Genomic DNA, 18,536 nt, shown 5'->3' with positions numbered 1-18,536 from the left:
GGAGTTTGCTTTGTCTCTTATCTGTGAAATAGGGTCAGGATGGCCCCCCGCCCCGCCCACCTCCAGCCTTCGGTGACAGTTAGCAAAGTTGCGTGTGGCAGCCTCCAAGCCTTTTGGAATCAGAGGTGGAGGAAGTGGGCTGATTTCTCTCCCCTGTTTCGAAAGGCAGAAGGCAGGTTTGCTGGGGGACAGAGCGAACAAATGACAGTGTGAAGTCATGAACAAGTTCAGGCCCGCCTGGCCTACCTCCCTGAGGAGCCCTTCATGGGACAGCCGGTTTATGGTTGTTTCTGTGCATGCATGCTGAGTCGTGTCTGACTCTTAGCGACCCCTCGGACTGTGGCCTGCCACACTCTTCTGTCTGTGGAATTTTCCAGGCAAGAATACTGGAGTGGATTGCCATTTCCTTCTCCAGGACACCCAGAGCCAGAGTTAACTGATCAGATAGGGAGCCAGCACCCCATCCTCTGTTGCAGGACCCTAGAGGCAGGGCTAACTGGGTGTGCTCTGTCAGGAGAGCAGGACTGGAGCCCAGCTCAGTCTGGGGCCGCCTGTGCCTTTCAGTTGGCCCTCCCCGCCTGAGGCCTATTTTCAGAGCTTCACCAGATAAAAATAACTGCCTCCAAGGGTCTCAGGCCAGCCAGGGGCACGCATGCAGCACTTCCCCTCCCCCAAAGGCCCCCAACCTTGTCCTGAGAAGCTGGCGGCCTGACGCCCCAAGAGCCCGCCCTGTCCATGTGACCCGCCCTGCTGAGCGCAGGCTCTTCCCCTTTTGCAGACGGAGTGGGAGTTTGGGAGGAAGCAGAGTGGTTGTGTCTTGTCTCTTCACAGCCCTGAGCGCTTCCCCCGCAGTTTCTGAGAAATCCTGACCACCCCCTGCCTTCCCAGGGCTGTTCTCTCCTATTTCCTTTATTCCCACCCTGGGTGGGGATTACACCCCAGCGGGAACAGGGACTCTGGTGACTTGGCCCCGCCCCTGGACCTGGGTTATGGTTGTTGTTCAGTCGCTCAGTCCTGTTTGATTCTTTGTGACTCCATGGACTGCAGCACACCAGGCTTCCCTGTCCTTCACCGTCTCCCGGAGTTTGTTCAAACTCATGTCCCTTGAGTCACTGATGCCATCCAACCATCTCATCCTCTGTCATCCCCTTCTCCTCCTGCCCTCAATCTTTCCCAGCATCAGAGTCTTTTTCTAATGAGTCGGCTTTTGGCATCAGGTGACCTAAGTATTGGAGCTTCAGTATCAGTCCTTCCAATGAATATTCAAGGTTGATTTCTTTTAGGATTGACTGGTTTGATCTCCTTTCAGTCCAAGGGACTCTCAAGAGTCTTCCCCAACACCACAGTTCAGAAGCATCAATTTTTCAGTGTTCAGCCTTCTTTATGATTCAGCTCTCAACATCCATACATGACTGCTGGAAAAACTATGGCTTTGACTATACAGACTTTTGTCAGCAAAGTAATGTCTCAGCTTTTTAATATGCTGTCTAGGTTTGTCATAGCTTTTCTTCCAAGGAGCAAGTGTCTTTTAATTTCATGGCTTCAGTCACCATCTGCATTGATTTTGGAGCCCCCAAAAATAAAATCTGTCACTATTTCCATTGTTTCCCCATCTATTTGCCATGAAGTGATGGGACTGGATGCCATGATCGTAGTATTTTGAATGTTGAGTTTTTTTTCTCCTCTTTCACCTTCATCAAGAGGCTCTTTAGTTCCTCTTTGCTTTCTGCCATAAGGGTGGTGTCATCGGCATGGGTAGACAGAGGTAAAAAAGGATAAAGTCTGGGACTTCCCTGGTGGTCCCATGGTTAAGACTTCACCTTCCAATTCAGGTGGTGGGGGTTCTGTCCCTCGTCTGGGAGCTAAGATCCCATATGCATGGGGTCACAAAGCCAAAAACATAAAACAGAAGCATTGTTTTAACAAATGCAATAAAAACTTTAAAAATTGTCCACATCAAAAAAATCTTAAGGATAAACTCTGACCAATCCTGAGAGCCAGCTCTGTATCCTTCTCAGAGCACTGGGGCCATGAGCTGGATGGGGCACCTGTCTGCGGTAGGAAGAATGCTCTTCCTTTTTCATGGCCCAGATTCCCTCTATATCCTTCCTGCCTGCAGGCTTCCCCAGGCCCCGCTTCTCCACCTGCTCAGAGCTTCCCTCCGAGGCCCTGTTCCCATCACCTCCTCTATGAAGCCCCCTCCAAGCTGGGCCAGGACAGCCTTGGCACCAGTTGGTTGGTATTTGCAGTCCAAGTTGAGTAATAACCGTATCTTGCTTTGTCCACAAGAACGTTTCATTTCTGTTGGTCCACCTTACCCGAATAGATTATAACGTTCTGCAGAACAAGGACTGTGAGTCATACAAATAATCTCCAAAGGGAAAATTGGATCCTGTCAATCCCTCCAGGGAAAGCCAGGTCATTTCACGGGCTTTTTAGCCGCATTCCTTCCCCGTGTGATCCATGCCTTGCTCACCCCTCCAGCCCTGCTTTAGGGCTCTGCTTGCCAACCCCCTCGCTCGCTGCACACAGGATCACCAGCCTGCTTCCAGCTCCTCCCTCTTCCCAAGCTATTCCTGCCTCAGTCTCAGGCACTGAGGAAATCTGCCTAGAATATTGTCCCCTTTGCCCCTGTGCTTCCATTTCAAGTCAGCATCCCTTCCTTGTCCTTCAGCACGATGTCCCCTTCTTATTTCCTTCCCTGAATTTATGTGCAATCTTGTGTTTGATTGTTTCCTTGTGTTTTGTCTGTCTCCGCTTCTTCATGGGAGGCTTCATGGGGGCAGTGACTAGTGAAGCACTGAACACCCTTCCACACACCCCCGGTCTGGCCTCACGTAGTCACCTGGTCCATTAGTTGTGGGGTGAATAGTAATCATAGTAGCAGCTAGCATTTATTGATTGCCTCCTGTGTGCCAGGCATATGCTCAATATTTTATATAAATTATGGCTTATGGCTTTGATAATATTATCCCAGTTTCACAAATAAGGCTGCTGAGGCCCAGAGATGCTAAGTGACTTGCCCAGAGCTATCAAGTGGTAGAGCTGGGACTCTGGCCCACACTGCCTGGCCTGCACCAAGTCAAACCCCAGACAGTGTTCCCAGCAAAGGGCTGGCCGTGAAGGCCTTGTTGGTTCTAGCCCTAGGAGGGTCAGAAGGAGGACTTCTGCTTTTTCCTGCCTTCATCCTTCTGTCTGGACTTTTTAGAACTGGGAGGACAGGGAACCAGAAGTCAGAGCGTTGTCTGGGTTTTTAAGTTGACGGGACTTCCTCATGTGGACAGATAGATGGGAAGATACAAGGAAGCCTGGCTTGGGCATCTGGCTGCTGCGGCTGGCTCGAGCTGGGGTTTGGGGAGCAGGTGTCTTCTTTCAGGGTGAGCCAGCAATAACTTGGGCCTCCCTCCAGTGGACGTGTTCCCTGAATCCAGCCTTGAGTTGCCCGTCCTCTGCTTGAATGCTTCTCTTATCAGAAAGCTCACTACCTAATCCTGTGAGATCAGGGAGGCCGGCTTTGTGAGCCCAGAGTTGCTCCTGCAACTTCTCCTTTCTGCTCCTGGGTCTCCAGAATGACCCAGATTAAGTCAAAAGCCTCTCTCCACACAGCCCTTTATCTACAGGGTAGAGGAAGAACACCCCCCATGTCTGACTCAGGCTTCCTTCTCCCAGGTAAACCTTCTGCCCCCGCAAACCCTCCCGCCTTGTGCCTTCTCTGTGGGAAAGGTTTCCAGGCCCTGTCCCCCAGGGTGGACAGTCTGGGCATCTCTGGGGACTTTAGGGCTGAACAAAGATCAACCATGGAGGAGCTCCTTACCCTTCAGTATTGCTTTTTGTTTGTTTCAACTATGCATTTTAATACCTATTTTTCCCTGATTCAGTTCAGTTCAGTCGCTCAATCGTGTCCAACTCTTTGCGACCCCATGAACTGCAGCACACCAGGCCTCCCTGTCCATCACCAACTCCCAGAGTCCACCCAAACCCATGTCCATCGAGTCGGTGATGCCATCCAACCATCTCATCCTCTGTCATCCCCTTCCTCTCCTGCCCTCAATCGTTCCCAGCATCAGGGTCTTTTCCAATGAGTCAGCTCTTCACATCAGGTGGCCCAAGTATTGGAGTTTCAGCTTCAACATCAGTCCTTCCAATGAACACCCAGGACTGATCTCCTTTAGGATGGACTGGTTGGATCTCCTTGCAGTCCAAGGGACTCTCAAGAGTCTTCTTCAACACCACAGTTCAAAAGCATCAATTCTTCAGCACTCAGCTTTCTTTATAGTCCAACTCTCACATCCATACATGACCATCGGAAAAACCATAGCCTTGACTAGATGGAACTTTGCTGGCAAAGTAATGTCTTTGCTTTTTAATATGCTATCTAGGTTGGTCATAACTTTCCTTCCAAGGAGTAAGCGTCTTTTAATTTCATGGCTGCAATCACCATCTGCAGTGATTTTCGAGCCCAGAAAAATAAAGTCAGCTACTGTTTCCACTGTTTCCCAATCTATTTGCCATGATAAATATTTACTCATTGGAGGTAATTTAGAAAATACAGGGACTTCCCTGGTGGTTCAGAGGTTAAGACTCCATGCTTCCAATGCAAGGGGCATGAGTTTGATCCCTGGTCGGGGAACTAAGATCCCACATGCCTCATGGCACAGCTAAAAAAAAATAAAACAAAAATACAGAAATCATACTGAAGAAAATATACCCAAGCCTCATTTTCTTTTAACGCTGGGCTTTAAAATGACGATTTCAGCTCTCGGCAAGTGTTGGGAATGGTCTTGAGTTTCTGTCTGTCACGTCACCCTCTCCACCAGCAGGCCTGGGAGCATTTTGGTGTAGACAGTCAGAGATGACAGATGGTCTTGCATGTCAGCCTTGGCATTGAGAATGGGTCTGAGGCTACAACCAGGCTCAATGAAGAAGATGGTTGTGATCGCTTAGTAATGTCTGCCACAGGTCCAGGAGGTGAGGCAGTGGTGTGGGTGCCACCTGCTCACCCTCTATATACTGAGTGATGGGAACTTAAGATGTCAATGTAGCTGAAATTGGTTTGGTCCCTTAAAAACTCTGTCCCCCCAAGTCCTAGAATCATGTTCTGTTTCTTGAAAGGAAACAGCTAAGGGATTGAGTTCTCAGTCAACCCTCCTTCCCACTGAAGCACAGCAAGGGGATTTATGACTCTGAGCATGAGGCCATTGTAGAAGAAAGCTTTGGATACTGTTTGACCCTCAAGCAAACCCATGACAGGCTGGGAACCTGGGCCCCCTCAAGGGACAAGGGGTGGGAAAAGTGTGTCCGGGCACTACCCCTTGGGCCTGGCAGAGCTTCTGGGCCAGGCTCTGGCCATCAGGTACCCTCTGCTTGCAGTCACATGTGGCTTGCTGGGGCCTGTAACAGCACCTGCTAGATCCAAACTGAACTTTAGGTGCCCAGCCCTCAGTGACCTTGTCTGGGCAGAACTCGGGCAGCAGAAAGGCCTAACCTGGGCCCTGAGTCTGCTGACCTTTGGGTTTACTTGCCTTCACCTCTGCTCTTTCTTCTTTCTCTCTCCCAGCCCATGAAACCTCTGAAGGCCACTGCCACCACCTCCCAGCCCGTACTCACCATCCAGCAGATCGAGACCATCTTCTACAAGATCCAGGACATTTACGAGATCCACAAGGAGTTCTATGACAACCTCTGCCCCAAGGTGCAACAATGGGACAGCCAGGTCACCATGGGCCACCTCTTCCAAAAGCTGGTGAGTCTCCCGTTGTTGGAAGGCACTTACCTGGGGCCTCAGTGGAGCCGCTGGTATTGAGAGAGAACCGATCGGCCCCAGACCTCCTTGGCCTTCTTGAAGGCCTGGGTCAATCTGAGTCCTGGAGAAAAGCCTGGGCTTCTGCCTTTTGGAGAAACTGCCTCGTGCCTGGACTCCTGGGCTGCCGGAGACAGGCCATGTGCGTGGGTGCCCCTGGCAGAGGGCTCCAGGGCTGGACCGAAGGCTCCCCTACATGCCTCTGCTGATGGAGGGGCAAATGCCGGGTGGATGGGCAGGCATCTCTCCCCTGAGACCTCAGATGTTCTCCTCACTTCCATGCTGCCTCTGAAGTGAAGAGCTGGGGTGGAGGGAGACAGTGTCGGCTAACAATCCTCAGCTGAGGACCCTGGACAGAAAGCAGTAAGAGCCCAGCCCCCCACCATGGCAGGGCAGGGAGAAGGAAGGAGGAGGTAGAAGTATCATGTGGCTTTGGTGTCGGGAAAGGCTGGCTGAGGTGAAGGTCATCTAGCTCCCGGGGCTTCCATGACACTGTCTGCTCCAGCTCAGTGTCCGTCTCTGGCCATGTCCCCCGAGGACCCCCAATCAGACCCCTGGGCCGCCCATAACTTTCACCAGTCCAGCAGGCAGGATGGAGCACAGGAGTCGTGGTCCTGTCCTCTGGGTGTAAGTAGTGGGGGGCGGGGAGCAGGGGTGGGACCTCTCTGCGGGGATGGGACCCGTTGAATGGACAGGCCTCTGCTCTTCTTACCCAGAGAAGACTCTTGCTTGGATGCTCTGGGGCCACAAGCTCAGCATGCTCAAAACTGAACTCATTGGCTCTGAGGTTCTTTGCTGTCTTCCCTGTCTCTGTCCTCTGTCTCAGTGGGTGTGGCCACATCCCATGGATGGATATCCGTGACTCCTTAGGACTCATCCTTGGCACCTCCCCTCCCTGCATCCCTTGGAGTCCACTTCTTTAATGCTCACAGCCACGTGCTTCTCTCCACCCTCTGGTGCCCTCATCTGGACCACTGCTGTGGCCTCAGGAGTGGCTTCTGCCCCAGGTCTGCCTCTACCTAGCAACAGGAGAATGTTTTCTAAACTCCTGCCTGGACCTCACTTCCTCCCTGCTCACATCCCTTCAGAGGGCTCCCCCTTACCCACTGAATAAAGACCAGCCTGCGGTCTGGTTTCTGAGACCCTCTGCGTGCTGGCCTCAGTCCACCCCGGCCTCTGGCTATTGCCTCCTCTACCCCGACCCTGAAACTCCTGGTCTCTCAGCTCACACTGCAGACACGCCTGACCTCCCTGTACTTGCGGCTCTAGCCTCAGATGTCCTTCTCTGTCTTGTCTGGCATCTCTGGTCAGTTTCCAGTTTAGAAGTGACCTCATGGAGAACCCTTCTGCAGCCCTTTGAATGCAGCCACTGTGCTTATACCCTCCATGAACACTAAACTGCCTGACTCCCCAGAATATGCTCCAGGAGGACAGACTGTGTTTTCTTCAATTTGGACTCTCAGAACCAGTCTAGAACTCAATATGTGAGTGAGTGAGTGAATGAATGAATGAGTGAACAAATGAGCCAATGAATGAATGGGTGAATTGAGTACACCTTGTTCTTGTCCCCTGGGACCAGGTAGAAGTTGGAAGGGCATTGAGGAGACACCACAGGACCTGAGGTCCATGTCCTGAGGGATATACAGAGATAAACACAGTTTCTAGATCCAGGTCACAGCTGAGTGGGAATCCAGGCTCTGCCACAGGTTAGATGTAAACGTGTGACATTGGGCAACTTACCCAGTTTCTCCTGACTCAGCTCCCTCATCTGTAAAAATGAGGATAATAATAGTGTTTACCTTGTTGGATTGTGAGGACTGAGTGAGTTAATACCTGGAAAGTTCTTGGCACAGGACCTGGAGTATAATAAATTAGGAAATACTCAATAGTTAGTCATTATCATTACCATTATTACTATTATTACTGCTGTTATTACTATTGTTAGGAAGAGGCACCCACAAAAGGCATTCTTGCCATGGACACACTTCCGGTTCTGGCAGCCCCAGAGTACTGGCCCCAGTTCAGGGATGATGAACACCCAGTCATCACCGCCCACCTGGTCCAGGAGCCTGTGCTGACTGGCTTGAGGGGGAGCCTCTCCTAGCCCTCAGGAGGGCAGAAGAGAGCAGACCCAGAGGAGGGTGGAGGAGTGAGGAGCCAGGAGCCCAGTGGAATGCCTGCCCGATTTATGTTTGTCACTTGGGCCCTGCCATCACCAGGGTTCCCCCTTCTGGTTTGAGCTCCACTAGCTTGGCCATGAATTTGCTACCCCGGCCCCCAACCCCCACTTCTCTTCCCCTGCCTCATGAACTGATGTCTGAAGCCCCTGAGGCTACAGGCTTGGGAGAAGGCCGGGGCAGGCCAGGCATCTGGAGGCAGTTTCTTTCCAGCTGGTCTCTGGGTATTTGATTATCCATTACCGAGAGCGGGGAATTAGCATCTCTGTTATTTGTTTTATGAGATCACCCCCGTGCCAAGCTACTGTTTCCAAAGCAACCCCCACTTCCCAGGGATGGCCCAGGCAGGCCAGGCATCGGGCCCGGCAGACTCGGGTGCTCCATGGAGACGGCGGTGCCTGGATGGCTGGTGACCCCTGCAAACAGGCCTTCTGCCCAGGGGGCTCCTGCTTGCAGCTTGGTTCCGGCTACTCCCTTGTCAATGGGATAGGAAGGTAGCATTCCACCCTGAGCACCCAGCCTTTATCCCTCTCATGGAAAGGTGGACAAGGAAGATATGTACCTGGAAGGATGTCAGTAATCCCTGGTTTAGGAAGCAACCGTCTAGCACAACCCCTGTAGCCTAGGACACCAGGGGCCAGGACACTCCCTGGAAGAGGAAACAAACTCCATCCCTTCCTGCTCCTGCCCATTTCTGAAGTCTGGCCCATCTGGGCCTGAGACCTGCACAGCTCTGGCCCTGGCTTCTTAAGCATCTCGGGTCTTACTTTTTCCTCTGGCTTTCCTGGGCCCCACCTGCCAGCTTTCTTGAGCGGTCTCTGCCCTGGAGGGCTCCAGGTCCCCTGGCCCACCTCTTTGGGTCCTTGAGGAGTGCATGTATTCTGCAGAAAACAGAGTGTGTCTGGGCAGGGCTCAGGGGCAGCACACTTCCTCCGCTACCCACCCCCATCCCCTCACGTTGGTGTGTAGAAGGCCCCAGCAGCTGAATCTCCTTGCTACTTCATTGAAAAACAACTTAACCAGAAAATCTAGAGAATAATGTAGCAAACAACAATACACTCACCTCCCAGAATTAATAGACATTAAACTTTCATAGTAGTAGTGTTAGTCACTCAGTCGTGTCCGACTCTTTGCGACCATGGATTGTAGCTCACCAGGCTCCTCTGTCCATGGAATTCTCCAGGCAAGAATACAGGAGTGGGTTGCCATTCCCTCCTCTAGGGGATCTTCCTGACCCAGGGATGGGACATGGGTCTCCTGCATTGCAGGCAGATTCTTTATGGTTTGAGCTACAGCAAATCTCTGAAGATATAGGGAAAGACTTTTTAATCAAGAAGCTAAAGCATTACAAATAAGGATGAAGTTAGTCTCTCTCTCTGCCACCCTTTCCTCTTGCCCTTCCTCTCAATTTGAATGAATTTGGTGTGTAGTCTTTTAGGCTGCAGTTTGTGGTTTTTGCTACATATCTATATCTTCTTAAAGCATTGCATTTACTTTTAAAGTGTAGAGAAATGTGTATATATGTATCATATTTTGCCATTCGATCAGCATTCATTTTGAAACTTGTCATCGTTGCTACACAGAAATCTAGTTCATTCATTTTAACTGCACAGCGTGTATGGGTTCCTTTCTTTGTGAGCATTTGTTTGCAGTCTTTTCACAAAAGAAAAAATGAAGTGGGTAAAATACCCTTGTTTACATTTCCTTGTGCACACACACATGCAAGTTTCTCTAGAGCAGTGCTTTCTAGTAAAAATAATAGTGTGAGCCACATATATAATGTAAATTTTCTAGCAGCAGCCACACTCAGTAGAAATAAACAGGTGAAATTAATGTGAAGAGTATATTCTATTTAGCTTAATAGAGTCAAAATATTATCATTTCAACATGCAGTCAAGATTAAGGAATTAGATAATTTACATTCTCTTTTGCATACGAAGCCTGTGAAACCCAGAACGTGTTTTACACTCACAGCCCACCTCCATTTGGACTAGCCACATTTTAGGTGCTCAGTATCCATGTGTAGGGCTTCCCTGGTGGCTCAGATGGTAAAGAATCTTCCTGCAATGCAGGAGACCTGGGTTCGATCCCTGGGTCAGGAAGATCCTCTGGAGAAGGGAATGGCTACCCACTCCAGTATTCTTGCCTGGGAAATTCCATGGACAGAGGAGCCTGGCGGGCTACAGTCCATGGGGTTGCAAAGAGTCAGACATGACTAAATGACTAACACTGACTGACAGATTCACGTGCAGCAAGTGGCTCCCGTATTGGACAGCATAGCCCTGGGGTCTGTATGTAGAAGAGGCTTGCTCAGTAGTAGGCTGAACTGTATGTATTTTCAACTTTATTAGTTATTGACAAATTACTCTCCAAATAATTATACCAATTTACACCACCCACAGGCAGTCTTTAAAAGTTCCTGTTTTCCTACATTCTTTCTGACTCTTAATATCATGAGACTTTTAAATTTTGACCAGATTGATGGGTATGAAATAGTATCTCATTGTGGTTCAATTTGAATTTCCACCCTTTGCTCCTCTAAGAGGAAACACACATGCACAACATAGAGAAGCCTTTCCATAAATACATCTGCAGAATTGAATTAATGAAACTTGGTTTCCCCTTTTGCAGTAAGGGCTGATGGCATCTGTTCTGCCTCCCCTAGAAGGCAAGGCTCTGTGTGGTCCTAAGCCGGGGAAAGCATTGTGTTAGGTGCAGACTGACATGGCAGATGTGTAGAGAAAAAGGACCTCTGGCTCCTCGAAGGCTGAGGAGGTGGGGACAGGGACCTGGAGGCCAAGGGAAGTGGGGACTGTGCCTTTAAATGCAGTTCCCACTCTCAGCAAGGGGAGTGGAGCACGGAGCAGGCCACACGTGCCCACCCCCCTCCCTGTTTCCCCTGCTTCAGCTAATTCTAGGATGTGAAAGACATGTGAGGCATTAAGGGGCTTCAAACTGTGCAAGACTTTGATGATGCTAAATAAAGCCAAATGCTGCTATGAGCTGAGTTTTAGCAAGCCAACAAAGGCCCTGCCCTGCTCCCCCCAACCCCCCAAACCCCCCTGTTAACCTTATTGGCTGAGCCAGTTTCCATGGAAACTGTGGAGTTCAAAGGGATACTGTAGTATGCTCATCCTGCCTTTTCTCTCTGCTCCCAGCTAGCCATTTGGACTGAGTTAGAGGTTCTGAGTGCTAAGGGAGCTCCAGGTTCTCTGGTTATGCTTTCATCCATTCATTAATCCTTTCTCCCCAACCCACTCCTGCCCTCCTCTCTCTTCTCCCTGCAGGCCAGCCAGCTTGGTGTGTACAAAGCATTTGTGGATAACTATAAAGTTGCTCTGGAGACAGCTGAGAAGTGCAGCCAGTCCAACAACCAGTTCCAGAAGATCTCCGAGGTGGGCAGCTCCCTGCACTGCCACCCCTACAACTCAGGGTTTTGAGGGGCTGGTCGGAGCCTTCCCGACTTAGGGCCTCTCCTCTTCTGCTTGCCCGTGAGAAAAATAGTCCTCCTGATGGGTAACAGCCTGACATTTGCTTTTTTGCCCTTGACATTTTCCTTCTTAATATAAGAATATCGATTTCTATATGATTTTGTTATTTTGTTTTAGGTTATTCTGTATTAGAACAGGGGAAGCAAAAAAAGAAAAAAGGCAGCATTCTCCCACACTGGGGTAACCTTAAGCAAATCAGTTCCCTTCTCTTGGGCTCAGTTCCTCTGCTGTAGAATGAGGTATCTGGATTGGTCCAGCTTACCCCGAGTCTGCTTGACAAGAACCACCTGCACACTGTTTGAAATGTGCAGATCTTCAGGCACCTTCCCTGGAGCTTCAATTCAGAAGGTTTGGGGTGGGGCCCAGGAGTCTGTATTTTTTTTTAAACAAGCTTGCCCAGGTGATTTTTATAATCAGAGAGGCTTGAAGGAGTCTGGACTAGGTGATCCTTTAAGATCCTTGAAATCTCACAGAGAGAGGACGAGGGCCCCTTATCTGCAGAAGAAGCTCTAGACCCTCTGGCTGGGAATATGCCTGTCTGTCCCTGGGGGGAGTCCAGCCCCCACTCCATCCTCCTCTACAAGGCAAAGATGTGGCATCATCTGCCATCAACACTTGTGTCCAGGAAGTGTCCTAGAATTCTTCAGGAGCACAGCCCAGCTCACCCCTTGAGCCAAAAAGATCTCAGGGATATCCCCCCACCCTAAGGCACTGGGTTTACAATCAAAGTTCTCAGTTCCAAGCTCAGGGTAAGAGAATGTCTAGTTCCAAGGAGAGGGAGCTCCTTCTGCAGTTTTGGAAGTCCTGTTTTATAGGCCTCTTTCGATCCTTTGCTTTCTCTCTCATATCCAATGCTAGAAAAGTTGGGGAGATACAGGATAGTTTTTGGGAAGCTACAGGGGTTATAAGGGATATACCCAAGTTTGGAATCAGCCAAGAGGGAACACACGTGTTGGGCAGATGGAGATGAAAGTGTGAGCTTGATTACCCATCAAAGCTGGATTGGAATAACGTGGATGTGGATCTGTAGCCACACTGGCTTTGCTAACACTTCCCTTCCACGTTCAAACACATTTCACGGGGGCAGACAGAGAAGAGCTGAGCTCCGTTTTTGTCTCCCAAACCCAGGGGTCAGGTGAGTCACCCTCTGCCTGGAAGGATGGAGTGGAGCGAGGGGTAGGAAGGTCCCAGTATGTGGAACAGTGAGGCTGGAGAAAGGGTGGTCCCTATCTGTGTTTGAGTGGCCCTGCCAAGGCTGCCTGGGTGCCCGGGTCATGTACTGTCCAGAGAGTGGGAGACGGTCTCCTCTTAGCCTGGGCTGACTGCCTGTTCTCTGTTCCCCACCCCTAGCAGCAGCAGAAACCCCTGTGCTCATCGCCACCCGCCCCTCAAAGCCAGCCAGCCCCACAAGGGCAGAGCAAGGCCCCTGGCCGGCTGCCAGTGGCTTCTCACCCTGACTCATGCGCAGTCGCAGTCACTTCCTCCTCGTGCCGCCACTTCATTACTGCAATCAGGCCCTTCTCCTCTGCAGCGGAGTGATTTTGTACCTCTAGGCTGCACTGGAAGCTGGCATGGAGAAAAATCCCCTAAAGCTGGGAATCTAGACACCAGCCAGAGACACAGCCTTGAGAAGCTGAGGAACCTCACTTTTCCCCACCCCCATGCCCCAGGCTCATCCCTGGGGGTTTTCTCTGTCTAGAAACAGCTTGAGGCAGGAGTAGCAAGTGTAGAGCACCCGCTGCCTGGGCATTTCCTCCCAGGCAGAGCAGACAGCATCACCTGGTACCTGACCTTGGCCTCACCTCACCCCCGCCTTCCTGCTGACAGTCCCCTGGGAGCCCCCACGCCATGTACTCAGTCTTCCAAGGGGGGGGATTGCGTTACAACTCCAGTTACAGGTCACACTGGTCCACTGGCAAAGGGCCGGAGCTGGAACCTCTGTCCTGAAGGCAGATGAGAGAGGTTAGGATCAGATAAGCCATCCCTGGTGTCTGTTGCCAGCACCCCCTGTCACTTTGTGTGGCATCCAGGAGGGGTGTTGCTGTTTCCTTCCTGGCAGTCTGTGGACTCGGATGTCCAGCCCAGGCACAGTAGGTGGGGAGTGCAGCTGGGGCTGGTGGCTGGGTGGGTCCCTCTCAATATGGGTGATGCAGAGGTCGGACTGCCCTGCACCTCTCAGCCCCAGGTGCACCATTTCCCTGCTGCCCCCTATAAAGGTGTGTGGGACCCCATCTCCTTCTCTCCAGGGCTGCTCACACCCAAAGACCAGCTGCTATGCTGGTGTCTGTCCACTAAAACCCTGTGTGCCCTGAGCTGCTGTGCAACAGTGGCTGCTGCTGGGGGTGGGGAGAGGCTGGTCCCATTCTTGCTCATCCTCTGAAGGCCCTCCTAGTCGCTGAGGAGGGGCTTTAGGGGACAGGCCTGAGGAGCACCGACTGTGATCACAGTCCTCTCTCGTCCCCAGAACCCCTCCTTTCTGCCTGCATCAGCCACTGGACCCCAGGAGGCTCCAGGAGCTGACGGGTGTGGCCCAGGGGGTCTGGAGTCAGAGAGGCAGAAGTTAGTCTTTGTCTCTTTGCTCCTGTTTGCACCCCTGGGTCTCAGAGCCCTGCTTCCTGCTGTGTTCACCACGGGGAATGGGGAGGCCAGGGGTGGGGCTGGGCCTGGTAGAGTGATTCCGCACCTCTCTTTGGCAGGAACTCAAGGTGAAAGGTCCCAAGGACTCCAGGGACAGCCACACGTCAGTCACTATGGAAGGTACTATAGGGAAGGGGTTGGATTAACAGTCACCTTCCTTTGTCTGGCTTTGTGCCCTGCTTGTAGGTGTGTGCACACGTACTCGCACGCGCGTGTGTGTGTGTGAGCGCGTGCAAGCGAGGAGGAATCCAGCCTGTGTCCCCAGGCAGCTGGCCAGCTACAAACGTGCTCCTCCTTAGGATGCCAGCAGGCGCCTCGCTCCCCTCCTCCTCCCCGCTCCACGCGCGCCGCCCTCCCTCCCCTCCCCCTGGCTAGAGGCGCACTCAGAAGCGGCTGCTTGGTTCTGGAGGCTGTGCCGAGAAGGTGGCTGTGCCGAGAAGGTGGCTGAGTGGCCGGGCCGCTGAGGGGAGCCGGGGAGCCCGGAGCGATGGCCGCACGCTCCCGCCACGGGGACGCAGGCTGCCATGGAAATACTTCTCATCATTCGCTTCTGCTGTAACTGCACCTATGGTAACCCAGGCCCCCTCTCGCGGGAGGTGGGGGTGTCCTCCCACCTCTGGGGGCCAGCTGGAGGGGGCGGAGGCTGGAGGGGGCGGAATCGTGGCCGGCAAGGTTTGGAGCAGGGGGAGGGGCAGCAGGGCAGGGATGGGGAACAAGTGGCTGTGTTAACCCCCCCGCCCCCCCGGCCCGGCCAGCTTCCAGCCTGGAGTTGAACTCTGGGGGCCGCTCCAGGCAGGGGGGCTTGGAAATGGGAGGACCGGGCTAGGAGGGGGCCAGGCTCCTTTGAGGATCTGTGGGGGAATTCGTGGCTCAGCTCGAGAGGCTGGGAGCAACTTCCTGGAGAGGCTGTCAAGGAGAAAAAGTGACAAGGCTGCATGGGCAGGGGTGGCCATCCCGGGCCTGGAGAGGGGTCGGCAGGGGCGGATCGGAGAGGGCTGGATGGTCCAGATGGCAGCGCCTTGGACCCGGAAGGTGCCAGCCCTGGCTGGAGGGAGAAGTTGGGAGTCTCTTTGTTTCGGGCTAGAGGAGAGGATGGTGAGCGGCCAGGGTATTGTGTGCTCCGAGCACACACGCTGCCTTGGCTCTCTCCTCTGTGAACAGGCGACAGGAGAACGTGGATGTGGTTGGGAGCAGGAAGGAATTGGGTTGCCCCCAGTGGGTTCTCCTAACCACTGGAGACCCTCGAGCTGAGGTCTTGTCACCTAGTGCAGAAGGTCGGCAGTGAGTGATGGTGGGAGAAGGGGGCGTGGCAGGTTGCTGCTTTGTGAAGGTCACACCCCCACCGTACAATGGGTGGGGGGCTGGGGGGCAGACGGAGAATCCTCTGCAGCCCCCTCAGGGACAGGGGTCCCGAGACAGGTGTGTGCTGCCACCCAGGTTCTCGCTCAGAGGAGGCTGGCACCAGCCTAGGCGAAGAGGTGTCTGAAGCCAGCAGGCCCCGCCTTCCAGGGCAAGAGGTACCCTCAGGATGACCCAGGCTGCCTTTGGCAGGGGCATAAGGGTCAAGTGATGCCCCCGGCCTGCTGCTCTGGGCCCCTGGGGCAGGCGGCTGGTTTCAGGACCGTCTTCCCTCCCACCAGGCAGGCGTTTTGTCTCAGCTCCTCTCAGTCACTTTGCTTTCATGTCTCCGTGGTAACCTGGAGCTCCTTGTTGAAGGCTGAACAGAGGGGGGCGGCAGCTTGCCGGAGGAGCGATGCTGAGGTTTTCCAGGCTCTTCCCTGCGACCTCTGTGCACAATCAGCTGTCCCCTCCCCTCCTTAGATGTCCTGTGTAGAAGACTGCTCATGATGGAGAGAGACCCTGAGGTCGCCCCTCTCTGACTGTCCCAGCATGACAGCGGGGGGAAGCACTAGTCAGCAGGCAGAGGCTGCCCTGGGCCCCACCCCTCGGCTCAGATCCTGACAGTCTGGACTTGAAGCTGGCCTGGTTGAAGATCGAAGGGGAAATGCCCTTCTCGGCCTGGCCTGGGAGTTGGTCACGTCTCCACTCTGCCTTTCTGAAGAGGAAACGGTTGGCCCTTTGCTTCCTCTTTCTTCCCCGAAAGGAAGCTTAGTTTTAGTGAAATAGGCCTGGGACCCAAAGTTCAGGGTTCCTCCCGTCCCTGAGATGAAGTCAGCTTCAAAGTGTGAGGGGTCAGGTGCGAAGGGGCCCTTACTGACCACACTGTTTGAACCTTCTCAGCCCCTCCAAAGGGTGCTGGTCTGAGGTCCCAGGGAGGCTGAGTGACTTAGGGCTCACTCTGAGCTTGCCTCGTAGCTCAGTCAGTAAAGAATCTGCCTGCAATGCAGGAGACCTGGGTTTGATTCCTGGGTCAGGAAGATCCTCTGGAGAAGGAAGTGGCAACCCACTCTCCAGTACTCGTGCCTGAGAAATCCCATGGACAGAGGAACCTGGCGGGCTACAATCCATGGGGTCGTAAGAGTCGGACAGGACCTAGCAACTAAACCACCACCACTGCAGTCGTCTGCCTTAGTGGTTATGTACCAAATGTCCACTCTCCAGGGCTCCATGCCAAACAGGTTGGGGGGGTGGGAGGCGAAGGAAGTCTGACTCAGGCCCCTAAGGAGGGGGCTCACCTTGGCAGCAAGAGAGGCCAGCTCATCCACTCCTTGATGAATCTTTCCCAGAACCCTCTCAAGGACCACTGAGCTTCTGCTGGTGCTGCCCTCCCCCATGGAGGGGGATGGCTCAAAGTTAAGGAGTACTGGTAGACCTACATTCAAAACCCAGCTGCCCCTTACAGCTTTGTGATTGTGAGCAAGTTACATAAAACTTCTTTGTACTTTGGAGAATTTTCTGCATATGTAAAATAGGACTAGTGATCATTGCTTTCCTTTTCTAAAAAAAAGAAAGTATATTTATTCCTTTATTTATTTGGCTGTGCCAGGTCTTAGTTGTGGAACATAGGATCTTTCGTTGTGGTATGTGGGATCTAGTTCCCTGACCAGGGGTTGAACCCGGGGCCCCATGTATTGGGAGCGTGGAGTCTTAGCCACTGGACCACCAGGACAGTCCCTTCCTTTTTTAATTAAAAGGAAATAGCACATGTAAAACAGTGCCATTGGACACGGAGTAAAGTACTCAGCAAGCTAGAGAGAGGCCCACCTTGCACAGGTCATGGTTTGTCCTTTAGGCATTGTGAATGTTGGTTGTGAAAGTCCTGATTGGGGAAGGCTTTTAGGAGGAGGGGGAGAGACGCGCATTGCAACTTGGTGAATGGTGTGTGCCCCAGAAATGGGAACCACACATTGAGGAGCAGGGAGAGCGGGGGAAGCAGAGGCAGGGAGCAGTTGTATGGGGGGTAGGTGGGCTGTGCACTCTACATTCTCAGGGGAAGCAGGTGCGGGGGGCGCGGGGAGCATGCCCATCACGACTGCCCTGGTTCCCTCCATATCTGACCGCGGCCCCGGGGCCCTGTCCTTGCTCTTGGCTTCTCCCCACCTTCCTCCCAGCTGCCCCTCCCCAACCTGGGGCTGATACATTAGGACTCATTCCATGACCACAATCAAGTGGACTTTTGAGGTGACTCGAGGCATATTAATAACCCCTCTGAAACCCAACCCGCCATTTGTGCAGACCTCTGAGCTTAGTCAGAAACCTCTTCCTCCTGGGACCCAGCAGAGGGATGGAGGGGGCTGACACTGCAGTATCAACTTTCTCTGGGCGGGAGCTCGAGGGCCCACCCTGGCTGGTATCTGCTGAACTTGCACTTTCTCTGGGTCTCTGGGATTCTCAGAGAGTGATTTCCCCCTGCCCTGCAGATGGGCTGAGCCACAGGTGGGTACCGTAGACCAGGGGTCCCCAAACTCCAGGATCTCATGCCTGATGATCTGAGGTGGAGCTGATGTAATAATAATAATAATAAACCAGAGGGCACAATAAATGCAATGCACTTGAATCACCTTGAAACCATGCCCCTCTTCCTGATCCATGGAAGGATTGTCTTCCAGCAAACCAGTCCCTGGTGCCAAAAAGGTTGGGGACCGCTGCCCCAGATAACCTCAGAATTTGCCCCTCCTGGGCTGGTGACTGATCTGTAACCTCATTGTCCCAGGAGAGGCCAACCTGATCTTGTCCATTCTAGCTCCCATAGCCCTTGGACGGGGAGGGGTTCTAGAAGTTGCTAGATTAAGGAAGGGCTGCAAATAAATCATGGGAGGTGTGTTTCAATGAAGCAGTGGTTTTCAACCCTTAGGACATCTCAGAATCCACAAAGGAGCTTTGTAAAAATGCTGATGCCTGGGTTCTGCCCAGCAGAGCCTGCTGTTTAGCTGATGGGAGAGGGAGAAAGAGGCATCTGAATCTTTTGAGAGTTCCCCACTGATTCTAACGGGCAGCCAAGCAAAGCCAGCAGATGAGGCTCAGGGCACA

The 18,536-nt window shown here is 52.7% G+C and overlaps 1 protein-coding gene across 4 annotated transcripts in view; it reads left to right on the top strand.

Annotated features, from left to right (window-relative positions):
- ABR (ABR activator of RhoGEF and GTPase) overlaps positions 1-18,536 on the top strand; it is a 189,155-nt gene that overhangs the window by 117,996 nt on the left and 52,623 nt on the right. For 3 of the 4 annotated variants that reach the window (XM_043478756.1, XM_043478761.1, XM_043478768.1), the window contains 3 exons: positions 5,558-5,743; positions 11,265-11,372; positions 14,165-14,225. In XM_043478756.1, the coding sequence (XP_043334691.1) occupies positions 5,558-5,743; positions 11,265-11,372; positions 14,165-14,225 (355 nt within the window). Of the gene's footprint in view, positions 1-5,557; positions 5,744-11,264; positions 11,373-14,164; positions 14,226-14,353; positions 14,676-18,536 lie in introns of those variants that run through there. The other variant, XM_043478776.1, reaches the window with a different exon arrangement.

Source organism: Cervus canadensis, chromosome 1, assembly GCF_019320065.1.
Source record: "Cervus canadensis isolate Bull #8, Minnesota chromosome 1, ASM1932006v1, whole genome shotgun sequence".
Classification (NCBI taxonomy): Eukaryota; Metazoa; Chordata; class Mammalia; order Artiodactyla; family Cervidae; genus Cervus; species Cervus canadensis.
Note: the sequence above shows the minus strand (reverse complement) of the source record. Positions and strands in the feature narration are given on the sequence as shown.